At 51.3% G+C, this 19216-nt stretch overlaps 1 protein-coding gene across 1 annotated transcript in view; it reads left to right on the top strand.

Moving 5' to 3' along the window:
* LOC119102785 (alpha-1-macroglobulin-like) overlaps window positions 1-19216 on the top strand; it is a 35873-nt gene that overhangs the window by 8447 nt on the left and 8210 nt on the right. Inside the window, 17 exon segments of the mRNA XM_037226242.1 lie at window positions 292-471; window positions 914-1090; window positions 1559-1649; window positions 2020-2132; window positions 2591-2649; window positions 3262-3406; window positions 7203-7768; window positions 8328-8412; window positions 8936-8977; window positions 8979-9080; window positions 9730-9935; window positions 12669-12754; window positions 13367-13473; window positions 14573-14729; window positions 15426-15563; window positions 16751-16851; window positions 17615-17758. Of these exon segments, the coding sequence (XP_037082137.1) occupies window positions 292-471; window positions 914-1090; window positions 1559-1649; window positions 2020-2132; window positions 2591-2649; window positions 3262-3406; window positions 7203-7768; window positions 8328-8412; window positions 8936-8977; window positions 8979-9080; window positions 9730-9935; window positions 12669-12754; window positions 13367-13473; window positions 14573-14729; window positions 15426-15563; window positions 16751-16851; window positions 17615-17758 (2499 nt within the window).

Below are 19216 nucleotides of genomic sequence, written 5' to 3' on the forward strand. Positions count from 1 at the left end.
TCAGTGCCAGTGTGGTGACGTCAGAGACAGCACGCGGACGTTGGAACTAATATCAGTACATCTGGGACAGTGTCATGACTTATTCGCATCGCCAGTGACGTAAGAATCCCCACACGATTTCAGCGCAACTGGTGACTACTGGTGTCGCTATGATGTTATCGGAGCTCGTTTGGTGACTTTCAGTTCTATTTGGCGAAGCACCTTAACTGCACGATACAGATTTGCTTCGACGGTAGAGCGTGACGGCACAGAACATGGCCGGGTCACAGTCGCGTGTGGTGTATCCGCCAGCTGACCGGGCGCCACGGCGGCAGAGCCCTCAGCCGCGAACTCGTGGCTTTCGTCTCCCCCTCCAACTCCTACCTAACCATCGACGCCCACCTGCTGCCCGACGAACTGCCATGCCGCGGTGACGTCACCGTCCAGCTGCTGACGTCATTGGAGACGGACGTGCCGCCAATGGTGTATCAGGTACGACACTAACATCATTGGCAGTTGTGATGGCGGAACTGAGCAAAGACCTCTTCAGATGGTTAGCAGTTCTTGCGTTGAAGAATTTCTTTGCGGGACAGCACTCGCCGAGACAGGAGGTTAGCCTCCATGCCATTCCTCTCTCACTCTCTCTCTCTCTCTCTCTCTCTCTCTCTCTCTCTCTCTCTCTCTCTCTGTCTCTCTCTCTCTCTCTCTCTCTCTCTCTCTCTCTCTCTCTCTCTCTCTCTCTCTCTCTCTCTCTCTCTCTGTCTGTCTCTGTCTGTCTCTTCCTCTCCGTCTCACCCTCTCTCCCTCTCTCTCTTTCTCTCTCTTTCTCCCCCCTCTCTCTCTCTCCCACACACTCTCTCGTGTAAGTGAATCGCTTAAAACGCGCCGAGATGGGGGTCACGTAACGTCATGTCCATGACCCCGTGTTCGGCAGGTGATGACGCGCGGCCAGATCCTGCAATCGGGCCAGGTGTCCATCTCGAACCTGACGCTGTCAGTGACGCCGAACATGAGCCCGCAGTTCAAGCTGCTGGTGTTCTTCGTGCTGGACTCGGGCGAGGTGGTGAGCGACGCGGTTGTCCTCAACGTGGAGAAGTGCTTCAACAACCAGGTGCGATAGCGTGCTGAAGTGACGATAGCAACAGATGGCAACGATAGCAACGGAAAAATGCGAACATCTATTTTGCTGGATAGCCTACGAGATTCATCATAACACGACTCGTTTGGAGGAATGTGTGTTGGTCCTGATAGTCCACATGTGATATGTGTTGATCCTGATGGTGCACTATGTGACAACCCTGTCAGGCCATGAGTCGTCTCTGGTTCTGAAAGGATCGGAACCTCAGCATGGCACTTAACCCCGACAACGAGCTTAATTCCAAGCATGTTGCTGCTGTCAAATGCTGTTGAGTTGTGTATTTAACCGAGCCGACATATGCAGCTGCTGGGAGCATTGCCTTCAACACTTCTGGCGGAGAACAACCACACTGAAAGATGACTGCGGAAGGAGTCGAACCCGGACATCTTGATTAAAAGGCACCGTCTGAGCTATAGGCCACTTACGTTCTGCTGTTGTCAGGTGGACGTCAGCTGGGACAAGCAGACGGCCCGGCCCGGGGAGTCCGCCTCCTTCACCGTCAGCGCCTCGCCCGACTCCGTGTGCGGCGTTAGTGAGTACCCCCCTCCTCGTGTCACGTGCTGAGTTCGACGGCCACTCAGTGTCGGCTGTGTCAGGCGTTCAGGAGGCAGATATGTCCGCAAGTTCAACTGATGGGCGCCCGGCTGCTATTTTGTTAAACGGTGTGTTACGCTGTGGCGACGGACCTCAGCGTTTGATTGACTCCAGCCTCGCACCATTAGTAGCGCTTCCTCCGATTTCAACGCTCGCATGTTATTCGCGTTCTCCTACCATTCTCGTCTGCCGTTTAACTGTACGGAGCACGGCAGAGCGAGAATGATGGCGTGCTCCTGAGCACCGAACACGAATGTTGGTGTGCTCCCGAGGACCGAACACAGCTAACAGTGTGCTCCCGTCTGCAGGCGCCGTGGACCGGAGCACAGAGCTGCTGGGCACCGACAACCAAATCACCGTGGATGGCGTGTTTGCCCGTCTCCGGCAGTTTGTCTCACAGGCCCATGACACGCCAGTGCAGGTCATCTGCCGGGAGGGGACGGGAGGGGACGCGTGGTGTTGCCGTCGACTGGAGCACAGGCGGCAGGATATTGGCCCTCAGTGTTGACTGCTTTCGTGTCAGTGAGGAAACGAACAGAATAAAACACTAGCGATACTCATCATCATGAGGCCTCCTTTGCCCAAGAGCACGGCTGTTTTCTCAGTGATACAAGACGCGCCCGTTTTGAGCGTGATCATCAAAGAACAGCCTGACTTGTAAACGGTGCTGTGTCTCCCGTCCCCTTCCGCAAACCCGAGCGCGCCGTATCGAACCCCTAAGCTTTGGTGATGTTGAGATGTTGAAACCTTCCGCTGTGCCGTGAAATACGTCAGAGACTGATGCGTCCAGAACTGTTGTAATTGAGTGGATGTCTTCTCGTCTGGTGTTGTGTAACATCGTGGTGTGCTGACGATGTTGAGCGATGCCGGCCATTTCAGGTGACCACGGAGGACTACTGCCTAACGCAGCAGATTAGCGTGGTTAACACCTTGCTACGGTACGTCTGCTTTCAGGCGGGGGAGGGAGGAGGACGGGGGGGGGGGGGGGGGGGGAGCTCCTCGTGCCTTCAGCGTACCGCGCACCGCCGCACCGCCGTGCCTTCGTTGGTCACCTTTGGCCCTTGTGGTTTGACGCTTCCAATGCTTACGTGGCTTTCGAGAGCAGTGCGTTTCCCTGTTCCCGATTGCTGTTCTTGTTGCGGTGTCTTCAATAACGCCTGCCGAGGATGGGAGAAATAAGCCGTCAAAACATGGTTTAGGTACTGCCACACTTGACAAGCAGCCTAACGCGGACACTTATTTCTCCAACATGCACCTCAGTCGCTACTGTCCTCCACTGCTGGAAAGGTTTGAATATTTTAAGCACCTGTCAATGGTCGCCTGTTACGTCCTCTCAAATCCTGTAAGGTATTTTCGAGTCTGCGAAAGAAAGGGAGGCCAAGATCAACTAGAATTGGAGTACACGCCATTCATCCAACGTCACCCTGAACGGGATGCAGTGTACCACCATCCCCAACCGTCACTGCCTGTTTCTGCGTGGTCGAACGCAACTGATCTGGTCAGGTCAGGCGGCGACACCTCCGCAACAGCCGTCTCGCTCCCGCCACCAGGAGCGGTGTCTCGATTGAGGAGCTGGGAGAGGACGCCATGCGATCCTTTACAAGGCATGGCAGCATCAGACTCCAGAAACCGGGACGAAGCAGAGACCCGCCCAGCTTCAGAACCGACCGGCTCGACGCGCTCAAGGCATTCGACGTAAGTGCCCAGTAACTAACAGTTGTTCACCTTTTGGACCGCGCATGCAACTGCGGTCATCATCATTGTTGTCATCATTGGATGTCGCAAAATACCCATACAATCTCGTCCATGCAGCTCGTAGAGGGAGAACAGTGAACCAACAGGTCGATGATAACGACTGCTGCTATGTTTTTAGTGGCGATAGTCAAGGCATCTTTCTGAAAATGTTATTTCTATAGAAAACTGCCATTTATTTGGGTATTTCTGAAAAGAAGTATCACTCTGGTGAAAACGCGCAAAATTTTCATGAAAATATTTGAATGAAACAATATATGAAAGAATGGATGAATATATGTATGAATGAATGAGTGGAGAATGTCTTTAATTGGTGTATGAAGGTGTCGCAAATACTTGCGATCGTCTTTTCCTTAAGCCAATATGTGAACGATAATTAATCACGGTTTGTAATCATAGTAACATTTTTGGTCCTCCGTGTCGAATGCCATGCAGAGAATAGCATATGGACGTAACACGTAGAGCATGTAGAAAATGATCGTCAGAACGTTTAGTGTTTTTCCTTCTGCAAAAGACATCATTTCAGCAAGCTACGAATAGTTTTTGACGGTTCCACAGCTGATGGCAGGTGCAAGAATCTCAACGAGTATTTCGCGGTTGATGAGACCTAATTTCGCTGGTTGCCAGTCGTGGTCACCAGATTCAGACTGTCTCAACCGATATAAGATATGCCTTCCATTTGAGAAGTTATGACAAAGTTACTAACGCAGCTACATCATCAATGGACGCAACAAGCTTTTTAGTTTCGAAGGCTTTTATTTAGTTCTACCGGTCACAACATATTCTTTTCAAAACTCGGAGGCATCGCATCGATCAAGGTCTGATAAATGACGCTGCACTATTGTACAGCTTTTAAATATGCTATTGGCACAGATGATCTGTACCTGAGCTTCAGCTCTGGTTACATTGCTAGTATAAGATGACCACACCGAATACACTTTTGCAGGAAACAGCTCAAAAGGATCTACCAAAATGATGATCATACTGAGTGTTCTAAGATACTAGGGATGCTCTCTGGGATCGGGGAGGGCCATCTGAGCCGGATATCTGGTATGGTCGGTTTCGAAAACGGTCAGTTCCCAAATGTGAGCCCTGCCCCGGCCTGCTTGTGAACAAGGTTTTCCGTATCCATGTGGAAGATGGGGAGACGGAAGCCGAGGCCGGAGGCGTTCGCAAAGGCGGAGACAGAGGGCAGATGCGGGGGAGAAGGGTAAGGAGGAGGAAAAAGAAGGTCAGCAGAAGGAGAAGGAGGATGAGGAAGAGGAGGAGGAGGAGGAGGACAAGGAGGAGGAGGAGGAGAGGAGGAGGAGGAGGAGGAGGAGGAGGAGGAGGAGGAGGAGGAGGAGGGGGCTGAGGCTGAGGCTCAGGCTGAGGCTGAGGCTGAGGCTAAGCCTGATGCTGAAGCGTCTCCCCGAAGAAGTACAAAATCTCTCTTCTAGAAGTACAAAATAAATAGATCTTGGGGATAAGAGCAACCGACTGGTTAAGGTGTTCTGTGCACGGTCCCAGATTTCGGGACAAAGCGGTCAAGACGCTAGCTAGCGCCTTGTTCCGCATATTTCCATCAGACTACACTGCTGCAGTGAAGAGCACAACGAGAAGAAAAGAATGCCTGGGAAACCGCGTCTGGGAAACCGGAGGTAAGGGGTTCAATTTCCTGTGGTGTTCGCCCTTACTGCCATGGTGATAGGCAGGCAACGTCGTAAAGCCTCACGAGTTAAGTGCGTCGTAAATCTCAATAGCACATACATCAAGAATGAAAGAGAGGGACTCGGCATCACGACCCGTCACTAGTACAAGGCAAGAGACAGAAGTAGCTCGGCGAGAAGAGATGGCGATCATGACCCGTCACTAGTACAAGGCAAGAGACAGAAGAAGCTCGGCGGGAAGAGATGGCGATCCTGACCCGTCACTAGTTCAAGGCAAGAGACAGAAGTAGCTCGGCGGGAAGAGATGGCGATCCTGACCCGTCACTAGTACAAGGCAAAAGACAAAGGTAGCTCGGCGGGAAGAGATGGCGATCCTGACCCGTCACTAGTACAAGGCAAGAGACAGAGGTAGCTCGGCGACAAGAGATGGCGATCCTGACCCGTCACTAGTACAAGGCAAGAGACAGAAGTAGCTCGGCGACAAGAGACGGCGATCCTGACCCGTCACCAGTTCAAGGCAAGAGACAAAGGTAGCTCGGCGGGAAGAGATGGCGGGATGACAGTCACATGAATTTGGCAAAGTGTGAAGTGACATATTCGCACGTTGTGTTTGAAAACAGGTTAGTTGGGAATGCCTCATACAGGCCACTGGAAATCTGCAAAACGAACGGATGGTCATCTCGATTAATGAGTGTGTTACATGCTTCATGTTGGTTTATTTTTAAATACCTTTGAAACATTAAAGCGCAACAATGGACAAAAAAGCATCTGCACCAAATGGATGTTAACTCTAAAATATTTGCTCCCTTTGGACCTTAAAGCTGAAATATTGTGTTTATCGTAAAATGCCGGAGTTTATGCAGCAACCGAACTGACATACTGAGTACTACGCCGAAAGGACGTACTATAATGATGTTAAGCAATCATGATAGTGCCCGGACTAAACGCTGATCTCAAGGAGGGTTGCAGGCGTGTAACTTGCTCTTAAGCCGAACGGAAACCACGAGGCGATGTAGTAGTATATCGTGGAACTTGCGCACAAGCCGAACGGGGACCATGAGGCGATGTAGTAGTATATCGTGGAACTTGCACACAAGCTGAGCGGAGACCATGAGGCGATGTAGTAGTATATCGTGGAACTAGACAAGAACTAGACACTGGCAGTAGACGCCGAGACAAACGTAAACATTCCAAAATACAAACAAAACTACTGATTGTAGCAATACCAATTTTATCAAGATATCTTATCTTTGCCATAAACTGGTGGTAATTGTGCTTGGTTACTGCCTAAGCGGTAGCGACATTTGCCACCCAAGTGCGGGGGTGCGCCGTGCAATACGGCCAATGTTGGGTGCCAAGTCCACTAGTAGGAGAGGCCATGTCTTAATGTTCGGGCTGACCGCGACGGCATATCAGCGGAGCGCCTCCGTCCTGAGCTGTTGCCGGCTCCGTGCGACCTTTTGTGATGTCCTCCGTTACCTTGTGCCTGAATTCGCCTCTGGCTCGTCGACCTCGCGGGATCGACCCGCTACGTCCAACCGGGTGAATGACGCTCCCTTTCCACGCAATGAAAAAAAAAACAACTGTATTTTCATCTGGGGGAGTCTTGTGATAACGCGTTAGCAGGGTGTAAGGAAAGCAGTAGTCTCGCTTGACATGTTGGGGGTGCACTTAAAAGTGTATTCTGACGTTCTCTCTTTCTCTCTCTCTCTCTCTCTCTCTCTCTCTCTCTCTCTCTCTCTCTCTCTCTCTCTCTCTCTCTCCTCTCTCTCTCTATCTCTTTCTCTCTCTCTCTCTCTCTCTCTCTCTCTCTCTCTCTCTCTCTTCTCTCTCTCTCTCTCTCTCTCTCTCTCTCTCTCTCTCTCTCTCTCTCTCTCTCTCTCTCTCTCTCTCTCTCTCTCTCTCTCTCTCTCTCTTGTTTAGCAGTCTATCACAGACAAGACTGAAGGTAAGTTTAAGCGTGTTTCATGACAGGATGTCTTCCGTACGTATTTCAGCATATTTTGATTATCTTCTAGGTCGACACCATCGCCCCCCGAAAAGACGCCTGCAGGAAAATGAGCAATCAGTGCCGCCCTTTCACTCCTCAGGAGACGGGCTTTCTGGTGATGAGCAACCTGGTTCTGGAGACGAGAACCTGCTACAAACTCATGCCGCCCCCTCCGGTACTGATGGAAGATGGTGTATTCCTGCTGGATGTCTTCACCACGGTTATCCCCCCCTTCCTCCAGGGCTCTCCTCTCTGTATTCTGCAGGCTTATAAAGCCATTGCCATCATGGGACATGCGAGGAACAAGTGGAGGCTTTGGATGAATAATTTTAACTCCATGATAGATACTGTCGTGTGGTTATGCTCTGATATTTTTGAAACGAATATAACCCGTTTCATGATGTGTGATTCATATTTGCGTGAGCGGCTTTTGCCCGTGACCCTGCTGAACCCCGTTGATCTTGCTGTCACCATCCAGAGGAGAATCGGCTTCTCAGCACAAGACTTCGGCTTTCTTAGAAAGACACAACCAGATTCCAGAGCAGGTATAGCAGGTCAAGCTGGTGAAGCAGAGTTTCCAGCAAGTCCGCCCGAGGGGGCTCCCATCGGGGACCAGGTTCGGGACTTCCTCCCAGAGGCATTTCTCTTCTCCATCGAGACGCTTGGGTGAGGCGGCAGTTAGGAAGATGTCGTATGCGCAGTTGGAGAGCATGACTGGAAGGAGTTCCTAACTGTCTCGCAACTCGCGTCGCTGTGGCGGTCTGATCGACCCAACCTCTGTGCTTGCTCTAGTTTTATTTCGGGTGTTCCATGCCGACTATGGCACATTTTTTTCCTGTCCGCACCACGCACCCGGTTTTGAAGATCTTAGACAAGAATCGGTTCGGGACGGCGAGGATAAACATTAGCTGCAAGGATTCGCCACGAAGCAGAAGCCTATCCTAAATTGTGTCGACCATGGACCGACCCAGCTGTCAACTGAACCGCCTCCCTTTTACACACACACTGTGACCTAGTTTTCTTTAAATATCGCGTTATATTCGTGAAGCTTCCTCGACCTACCTAGGGCTCCTCCTCTGTTATCTATGCATGCTGTGCGCTCAAGCCCTTCGCCGCCATCTCCCAGCCCCGCATTTGTTTGCGCTCAGATGCACGACCCCATTTGTGTCTTTGGTTGGGTTCCCACGCCATGACCGACCTGAAGCTGACCTTTCTGTGTCAACAGTCCGGAGGGCACCAAAGTGCTGGCCCAGAACATGCCCGACACCATCACATCGTGGGTTGGCTCAGCCATCTGCTCCCACCCCCAGGTAAATGAAGAGTTTAGACCCACTAGCATAGGTAGGTAGGGGCTCTCCACCGCAGGTGGCTTAGGATTTCCCGGTTCCAGGTAAGCAAAGAGTGTGGACTCTGGGTAAGTGAGAACTTCTTAGTCACAGTTACCTGGGGATTTCCCGGCTCCAGCTTGGTGGTGAGTTCCCTAGATTTGGCCATTGGCTTTCGGCCATGCCATGTCAAGTGTTCATGGATAAATCAGAATTTTTGTTGCTGGATAGACTCCAGCTGAGGACAATTTCAGGTGCGCAACACTTGTACATAAATGTCTTCCAGACAGCTAAAGTTTGAATTAATGCTGGTACTTACTGAATATTGCAAATATCTCCCATGACAAGCCTTTCATTGGGCCGGTTCCATGCAAAGAACACACCGATCCAGTCCCGGTTCCTCCACCACATGAGCACTAATGACTTGTCTGGGGCATCATTTCCGAGAGTTGAGTGATTGGTATATCTCTGCTTTTCAATTATACATGACGTCACCGTGTGCTATCAGGACGGGTTCGGTGTCTCCAACAAGTCAAACATCAGGACATTCAAAGCCGTTCTTCACGGAGGTCACGCTGCCGTACTCCGTGAAGCGAGGAGAGATTCTGAACATGCCGTCAACCGTCTTCAACTTCCTCAACTCCAGTCTGTCGGTAAGCCGGTTAACAATGCTCCTCACACTTCTGACCGACTGTAGCATCCGCGCAATACATCATATACTGATGTGCGCTCAAATCATTGCGGTGACTTCCATGGTGATGGTCAAAGGACCAGTATGCTCGCAGCTTACGGGTGTTCATAAAACCAAAGTTATTTAATGTTACACCTGACGTTACATTTATTTGGACGTTTGAACTGCATCCACAAAAGTTTTGCAGGGCAATTGCTTACATTCCATTTCCACACGCCCACCTCAAACACAGCACATTTTATTTAAGCCACGGTGCGCCTAGTGACACATTAGGGCGCAGCTCGCTGGATGCAGGCCGCTCGCAAGACGTAACAGTGCAGTCCGAAAGGGGAACACATTGCACATGTGTCAGATAATGCCACATGCCTTCCCAGGCGCTACCCGTTAAGTGAAAATACCCCTATCCAAGGGTTCAGCAGAAACCTCTCACAGACGTTGCGGCACTTTCACCCCACGTATTCGGCTGTCCCATCTCAGATGACAGCCAGCTCTTCCTTCAGGCGTTGCAGCGTACTCCAGGTTCGGTTGTAGTTGTTGCAGTGAATACCAACACACCAGCTGTCACTCTGCTGTCCAGTTTCCCAGATGTTAGAGTACCCTGTTCGCGGCAGGTGTACCTGGAGCTGGCAGCGTCGAATGATTATTCGCCGGCGAACGAAGTCTCGCCCGCGGGCATTGCCCTCTGTGTGCCGGCGGGCGGCTCCAAGGTCAGACACTTTCCGCTGACCTTCGCCTCCCTGGGCGAGGTCAACATTACCGTCACGGCCAGACTCCGAGACGGCAACTGTGATCAGCCCAACGCCGTCGGCCCCGGCAGGTGGGTTTGTCATTGTGTTTTGGCCGTGGTGGTGGTCTTTAATCACTGATGTCATATGGTTCATTAGTGCAAACGCATGTGTTCATCACAAGCTCCCGTGCCGAGGTACCCCTTCCAATCGGAGCTCACCAGCGAGCGGCCAGCGCCGGCCGAATAATCAGTCATCTGAGATTTGTCAGCTGGTGTTAGCGCCGGCAAAATGATCAATCGTCTGATGTTGGCGCCGGCTGGATGATCAGTCATCTGATGTTGGCGCCGGCCGAATGTGATCAGTCATCTGATGTTGGCGCCGGCAAATTGATCACTCATCCGATGTTGGCATTGGCCGAATGATCAGTCATCTGATGTGGCAATGCAATCTTGCGACTGATTGCATAGGTAGGATGGAGAGAAATGGGCGAACGCTTGGGAACTAGGTGAAGCGTACTGTGCACAGAGACGGGAGAAGCTGACGCTCGATTTTTACTCTGGACTCGCTTCATGTCGTGACGCACTTACCATTTGGTGCAAAAATTTTGCGGCTTTAAATCTTGCATAGTTAATAAGGTTACACACGTATTTTCTAGTGTTATTTCAGAGGGGAGGGATGCGTGCAGTTTTCTTATACCGATTGTAAAAAAGATCCTTCTACACGATGACCAATACACAACTTTGAAAGCGCAATCTTCAACAAGGTGAAATGGTCTTAACCAGGTGTTGTTGTTGCTGTTATCAATTTACGTTCACAAAGAACGCAATATCAATAAATATGGACATACCTGTAACCTCTGGCGGACCAGCTGTTCATCGGCTGATCGTAGGGTGGTGAACCCCATTTGACTGCCAACGTTTTCTGCACGACCGCCACTGTTCTCCAACGCCTCCAGTCGAATGGTTTGTCGTCATCACCACTGACGTGCACTATAACAAACTTGTAGGCATGACGCCGTATGCGTATGATATCTTTTCCAGACCTGGGCTCTGTGTCCCACTTCACCCGCTTCTAACTTCCCCGATGGCACTGGCTTCCCCCTGGCCATCAGACATTTCCAGCCCTCTTGCACGTCTTAGACGTTTTCTTCCGTGACAGGTGCCCATTACGTGAGAGCCCCGAGAAATGCCCTAATGTCTTATTCCTACAGCAAGGACGCGACCAGGTCCTCTGACCTCAATCACTTTCGATGGACAATGGTTTGTGTTGAATGCATGTAGTTCGGTAAGCCCGCGTGCCGAACGCCATCCATTAAACGCCGCACACCATGCTCGTCGGCGGTCCGGTATTCCCACGTGCCCGGGGGCGGCCAGGCACATCTGACCGCTCGCGGTCCGCTGCGAGTCCGTGAGCGGCCAGACGCGCGTTGGTCCAATCTCATCCAGTGGGCGATGTCTAGTGAGAGCACGGGCTTCGGACCTGAATAACCAGTTGCAAACGTTTCTCCATGGACGTAGATCCCCTCTCATCCGAGCCCATTTGCTGGGTGGCTAGCGTTGCAGCTTCGCTCACTTTGTTCACGTTTTGCTTCACGATTAGCCGATTCTGGTCGCCCTCGGTTTTCGCCTTCCGGCTGCTTTTCTCTCTCGCTTCATCCTCAAAGTCTGGTTTATTTTCGACAACCTATTCTGTATTTTAGGCATTTAATATAGTGCTACGCGCAGCTTGAACGCAGCCGATCTGCAGCTGAGCAGTGCGTCCTGCAACGACGCAGCGACATATATCATGGCCTCGTTGAATTATTAACGCGGATCGCACGTAAACGCCATGCCATCAGCGTTTCCATTGCATGTTCACGCGTTACACTCTGGTATGGTACAAGGAAGGGGCTGTGCTACAAACCACTCGCTGTCTTCGAGGTCTGGGGTAAAGATGCTGGGCTTGTAATCAAGTGGCACCGGGGATGAGTCCCAAAGCGGGCGCAGAGCAGAGCGGGAGCATGGTTTGGTCCGGCTGAAAGGAAAAAATCAGCTGGCAGCCGGCCAACGAGGGTCAACCCGGGCCCGGGGAGCTGCCCAGCGTTCAGCGGCACGTGAAATCTTCCGCACTCCTGCCTAGGCCAAAGGGAGCAAGGCAAAGTTTTCCGTTCAACTGGACATTACAACTCGCGTGGTGGATCTAGGGTACAAGCAACAAGTTGTGCTAAGCAGATAATCCGAAACCAAAGCCGCCCCCTCCCATTCAGACAATTCGGAATGAATTGAGAGCGACGGATGAAGGGGGCACAAAATCGCCTTAGTCATGACTCACTACATTAGGGCGAGCAAGTGCTAACCCCAAGTTTTAATCAGATGAGCGGTTGGCGCCTCAAAGTTCCTTGACCATCCCACGTCACTGACGCTTACATCCTAATGGCGGACTTGGCCCCGTATCTCCTGTTGTAACCATGTGATGATTTCAGGTTTGATTTTGTTCACATCAGATCTGTTGACAACCTTGCCTATCACTTCTTGATTTGATAGGCGAGCACACACTTTACTGCCGCATCATAATGTGGTGCTGTGCCCTCCGGGGACGGGAATACCAAATCCTTGCCCGTCATAACAATTTTGGAAACAGGTCTCCACTCCTGGCTGCAAAGAAAGGGAGAGGGAGTGGAGAGGCGTGCAAAGACATTCGTTTCCTCTTTTTTGCAACGTGTTGGCATAAACATGACGAGCATGCATGTAAACGTTATCTAAACAGGGTGTCAAAACCTCTAGCCTCTGTGTGCTACATATTGCTAGCAGCGCAAAGACTTCACCTCCTGCTGTGACCGGCAGTGACACGATCATCCGTCCGCTAGTGGTCAAGCCCGAGGGATTCCCGCAGGAGGAGACGACGTCGCGGTTCGTGTGCCTGGACCGGGGTGAGTCTTGACGTTTGTGAGAGGGTCAGCTGTACGTAACACTGGTTTAGTTCAGCGAACTCACACGACCCACGACCCACGACGTGCCTTTGCGTGTACGTGTGCATGTGCACGGTTGGGAGACAGCGAACTGCCCCATCTCGTACCGAAATATTACAGAACCAAGTGTAAGGAAGCAGGCAAAGCAGCGTGCTTCTAGGTAATGCCACCCATATGCATTCATGTTTTGTTAGTTAGCGTCTACCATTCCAGCACAAAACTGCCACCCGGAACAATTCTAGCTCAGGGTGAACACCAATATGTGTGTTTTCACACTTTCACCGCGGCGTGATTACGACAAAACTACCAAGTGTATGCGCCGCATACCGTTGCGCCACGTTTTTGTTCAATAAGCAGCAGTTATCACCGACCGAAGATCTTTGGCGTCTTAATATATATATATATATATATATATATATATATATATATATATATAAATTAGGAGTTCTATGTTCCAACAAAACAAGTTTTTTGGACGAGCCTGATGCGGATCGCTCAACTGCGCCTTTGTCCATGACACGGCCCGAATTCGACGTGTTATGACCTGACCCTGACCTGCTCCTGATGTGTCAGGAGCTGAGCCTCACGTGGAGCGGATCCCGATGGTGGCTCCTGAAGGCCTGGTGCCGGATTCTGAGCGGGCCTATTTCTCCATAGTGGGGGATCTGCTCGGACCCTTCATACGACGTGAGTCCGTCCCGAATGCGCCTCTGGTGAGGAGATTCTCTTTTGACCCATGACAGCCACAGGTGTTGAAAAGGCGCGACAAATGGGTCAGGAATGAGACGAATGAATACAAGCCTCTTGCGAGTGTCAAGTCGATGATGATTGCGAACCCTGCTAATACTCCAGCCAGTCTTCGAAATAACGTGCCGTCCTTTGTTTTTGTAGTTAATGTGCGCATCAAAATTCAAAAAGTGAACTGGAAAATTGCGTGAGCGGTCGTACATAATTAACAGTGCAATTACAGTAATTCCCTAGTACTGTGAGGCCGCAAAACACGTCCGTCTGCTGCGCGCTCTGCGTCAATATCAAAGCACCAGCATTCCAAACTCGCAAAAAACAAAACAAGAACTGCACAAAATGGCCAGAACCGAGCACTTATCAATCCGGCGTTGGAGAGAAGCGAGATTGACACACGTGGACATGTGGAAAGAATGTACAGCTGTCAGCGTGAAAGTGCGGGTCGACGTGTGCAAACAGAACGCACGCATTCCGTTGCAGGCCACGGAAGCAGCGATGAATATGACAACATGCCATGTCGTCATATTCGATCAACAGAGCATGTAAAGACGCGGAACCAATGGCTATTGTTGTCGACTTTTTAGTGTATGCAGATGCATGGCGAGAAAACCGCTAAGCAATTATGGCAGCGTCCGACCCGTAGCCAGTCAACAGCAGCAACGAGCATTGTCATCGGTATTTCATTCAAAATAACATTTCCATGAAACAAGCCAAGTTTGAATGAATTATCGCAAAACTGTCTTTTGGCTTTCGTCGACTTTTGTCCTCCAAGATCTGATCGGAGAAAAACGTAAATATGATCCTGCAGACTTTTGACCATATATCAGACATTCCATAAACTTAACTAGAAGGCAGGTTATCTCGCGAACCACTGCACATTAGCAAACATGGCATCTAGTATGAAATTCATTGCGCTTAATGCTTTAAAACTTAACCGTGGAATGACGTTTCCCTCTCACTCATTGTTCGACCACAAATATCATTGCGGAAGCTGTTTCGATGACTTGCCAATATGCGGCAACCACCTGCTGTGACCGTCAGAACCTGGGTCGCCTGTTGGACATCCCGACCGGTGGAGGAGAGACCAACATGTTGGCCTTCGTGCCGTACATCACCGTGAGGGCGTACCTGGAGCAAACCGGACTGCTGACTCGCCGGGACCGGGACCGGACCACCAATGGCATGAGACAAGGTGAGACAGAGATCTGGAACACACCGGACTGCTGACTCGCCGGGACCGGGACCGAACCACCAATGGCATGAGACAAGTTGGGGCTGAGGCCTAGACCACCCTGTACATCTCACGTGCCGGAACCCGACTCGGACAACAAACAACAGAAGAGTCGTACTGGAGCAGGACCATGAAATCATAAGGGTATGGAGGTTAAATATGCTAGAATATTAACAACAACATCTTGAACATGGTGAGCACGCTTGAGAAACATGCCGAAGGGGGGCAAAAAAAAAAACACAATGGGGCAAAACATGTTTACAATGCGTGAGAATAACGACAAGGCTGCAGATATGAGCCATCACCGTGCCAGCTGCTTTTCCAAACGTGTAACAGATGTGACGATAGTTGCAACTACGGCAAGTTATCATCTCTCTCGATTTCTAGCCGGTGAACATCACTGGCAGACAAAAACAAAACGCGAGTCTCGAGTTTTGGGCGAGGGGATCATCGTGATCAATGAAGTAAGATGGGATGACAGAGAGGAAGTCGCGACGGCAAGTGTCACGTGTAACCTGTGAGCATTCTTATTTACACCCCCAGGGAGCCAGATCCAGTGGCAATACCGGGACTCTTTTGACCTTGCGCGTCACCCCAAGATACTAGGTCCAGTCACGGTACACTCACCACCAGTGACACCCTTTCGCTGTACTCCAGGGTATCAGTCACAGCTGCGGTACAGACGCCCGGACGGCTCGTACTCCTCGTTCGGCCAGGACGACCCTGAAGCCTCGCTGTGGCTCACCGCTCTCATCGTGAAATCCCTTAAGGAAGCGTCCGAGTACATCGATATCGGTAGGTGTCTCTATTCACGGTACCACATGGTTGCGCGGCTACTCGTCACAGTACCGCGTGGTTGCGTGGTGCTCGTCACGGTAGCAGCGTCATTGTGCAGCACTCGTCACGGTAGCAGCGTCATTGTGCAGCACTCGTCACGGTAGCAGCGTCATTGTGCAGAACTCGTCACAGTGGCAGCGTCATTGTGCAGCACTCGTCACGGTAGCAGCGTCATTGTGCAGCACTCGTCACGGTAGCAGCGTCATTGTGCAGCGCTCGTCACGGTAGCAGCGTCATTGTGCAGCACTCGTCACAGTAGCAGCGTCATTGTGCAGTACTCATCACGGTAGCAGCGTCATCGTGCAGCACTCGTCACAGTAGCAGCGTCATCGTGCAGCACTCGTCATGGTACTAGCGTGAGATGAATCGGGCACACTCCCGGTGTCTCTGATGTGTGCTCCGGTCTCGGTATTCGTGTATTGATGTACCTGTTTTAGAAATGAACACCATCACATCACATCAGCGACAGTCTAAGCCCTAATCAGTGCCGTGCTGGACTGCGATCAGAGATGCCTGAAGTGCGTTGAATGACCTTGGTATGAGATGCTCTTACGTCTTTAACTCTGGAGAACCTTGGCCAGCCAGTTCAGCATAACCCCACTGCTGCGTTTATCGCGCCCTTGCGGGAAGTTAGCCGACACGAGTGAGAGTGGAATGGCGAAGCAGCAACAGATCAGCGACTGCATTCCTCCACTGGTTGACTTTATATATCCCCTGAACCCCTGAACAACGACACCGTCTCGTATCATTGTTCAGACTAGCAGCTGGCCAATATCGCTGATAGACAGGTGCTGCAGTAGCAGTAGAGTAATGTCTGCCTCCATCCACGACCTAACTATACTGTACTTTATCCTCATAACATTACTGGCCAGACGAGGAGTCGTCCGTGGTCAGTAACTGATGGGACTTCAGCAGCAGGGCGACTTCGCACCACATTGATGGCGCTGCTGACCATAACCTGCTTGTCATGATGAGGAGTAAACCAATATTAGGGGGGGGGGGGGAGACGGTTGACGTAAAGATGAACTAACGTCTGCTTCCCTCCACTAGATGGCCTTAAAATCACGAATCCCGCGGGAAGTCCAAGGAGTGAGAGATGGCGGGTGCAGTTTCTCTTCACGAGCTAACCACTTTCTTCATATCAGACAAGGAGTCGACCAAGAAAAGTGTGAGCTGGCTGGTGCAGCAACAGCAGGATGACGGCTGCTTCCCCCTCCTCGGCAGCGTCATTCACAAAGAGCTAAAGGCAAGTGACGCCGCGTCATGTTGGCAGAATGGGAAGCCGTACCTTGACATGCGCCGTGTCGCGCTGGGAAACAGGTCATTAGAATACCCCAGCCTCACGTCAGGAAACAGTCCTCCGGGATCCCTCAGTCTCCTGTCGGTGATGCGGGTCAGGGAGCCCAGCGCTCTTAGGCTGGTCGTGGGGTGATGGAAAGAAGATAAACGTCATCAGACACACATGGTAGCAGCCTCACATTCACTGGGGTGACACGGAAGACTCGAGACTTTTAGCCTCGCAGCCCCCGTGCCGCACTCCTAGTAGCACAAAAGTTGGACCGCGGGATCCTCACCCCACACCGCCGGCCTGAACTGGTCACGCTGCGGGCGGCCCACCTCTGCCCTCACCAGCACATCCCCGCACCGGCGCAGCGGGATAGATCAAACGGACGCTGGGACTGCAAGCGGCGAGCGCCACACATCGGGATCAATGTGCATGATGTTGGCCTTGTCGCTCCCAAATGCTTTCCGTATTATTTATTATTTCATTTTTTATTTCATATCATATTTTTATTATTTCGTTGTTAATGAATTTTCTAGTTGTTTGTTTCAAATGCTTTGCACACCTTTCACTGGGCACTGTGCTGAAATCACCAGCTCGAATCACGATATATGTCACCGGTGGATCGTCTTCAGTGTAGCGGTGAAAAATACCACGCATGTTATCAACATTGGCGAGCGGTCTGACACAGAGATGTCAGTATAACGCCGACATGTCCGCTCGCCAGGGCGGCGCAGAGCGGGGCGGTCCAGCTGCCCTGACGGCGTTCGTCATGCTCGCCATCGGGACCGACAACAGCAGCAGTGTGGATAGAGGCTTCACCTGCCTGGAACAGGGCATCAGTCTGACCAGCAAGACACTGTACGCCGAGGTATGGCCTAGTCAGCCTGAGGATGCAATCAAAATTGTTGCACGTGTGCTGCTTATCTTGATATAGATTGCATGTAGGCGCACGCTCTTGATTAGCGACATTTATATCTTCCATAATGTGTATTGTACAAACGGCAACGGTTTGTGGGCGACGGTCCGCAAAGTTCCTGGTGGTAAAAGGTATTGTAACACTTCTTTCTCTTTACGCTAGTTCTTTCCCGGGAAACAGTTAAGGTGTTCAGCAAGCCACTGCAAGTAAAAGTGTATTTACCATGCAGCCATGAAGTATATCAGCACATTTATGCCGGCAGTGCACCGGCCACTAGAACCACTCAGACAAGGCTGCTCAGGGCCCTTCTCTATCCTATAATCCCTTTAATCGGTGCAATGTGCGTACTTCCCAGCCCATTACACTAGCAAATCGCCTGCTCCACCTGGTAATGTAGCTCGCCAGGTAGACCCAAGTTCAATCGTAACAATGGCTTCCACTGCTGCGATTGCTTCCACAAAAATGGCTGGCAAAAAATGGCTTCCACACCAAAGTTGCGATTCGAAACCTAGCTTGAACGGCGGATGAGACCATCGACACAAAAAAGCGGGAACTGTACCGAAACCACACAGATGACGATTTAGGCAGCAGGCTCTCAGCTTAGACGAAACCCTTACCGGGTAGCTTTACGCGTGTCCCGGAGAGCACCTCAGCCAGGTCCGGCATTTGGCGAGGATGGCCGTACCTCCGGCGGCCACAGATGAAGGACTTCGCCTGGCACATAAAGCCTTAGACTCCCAAGGGTCCGCCTCCGGCCAATTGTCTTGATCAGCACCACTGATCACGCGCTGATCAGACCGACATTGATCATATCGACTGATTAAACTGGCACTGATCACGCGCTGATCAGACCGACATTGATCAGATCGACTATTAAACTGGCACTGATCACGCGCTGATAAGATTGACGGATCAGACCGACACTGATCACACACTGATCAGACCGACACTGATCAGATCGACTGATCAGACCGACACTGTTCATGCACTCATCAGAGTGACTGATCATACCGACACTGATCACGCACACAAAGCTGCTAGACGCCTGACTGCGCTGGACGTGGAGACGCCGCTGCGCCCGATGCACTGGACATCTTTCCCAGAAAGAGAGCAGCCCGCGGTCGTATCTGAACCACGGTGCCGGGCCCAGGACAACCAGGACTCGCGCCACACCTTGTAGACTGCGGATGACGTGAAGGACGTGCTCCTTCATGAAATCCAGGCCTTTCAAAGGTTGACCGGGCCAGTCCGGTGGAGAGGAAGGGTGTGTGTGTGTGTGTGTGTGTGTGTGGGTGTGTGTGTGTGTGTGGTGTTGTGGTGTGTGTGTGTGTGGTGTGTGTGTGTGTGTGTGTGTGTGTTGTGTGTGTGTGTGTGTGGTGTGTGTGTGTGTGTGTGTGTGTGTGGTGTGTG

This window comes from Pollicipes pollicipes, unplaced genomic scaffold (genome assembly GCF_011947565.3).
Source record: "Pollicipes pollicipes isolate AB1234 unplaced genomic scaffold, Ppol_2.1 Scaffold_2555;HRSCAF=2994_pilon_pilon_pilon, whole genome shotgun sequence".
Lineage (NCBI taxonomy): Eukaryota > Metazoa > Arthropoda > Thecostraca > Pollicipedomorpha > Pollicipedidae > Pollicipes > Pollicipes pollicipes.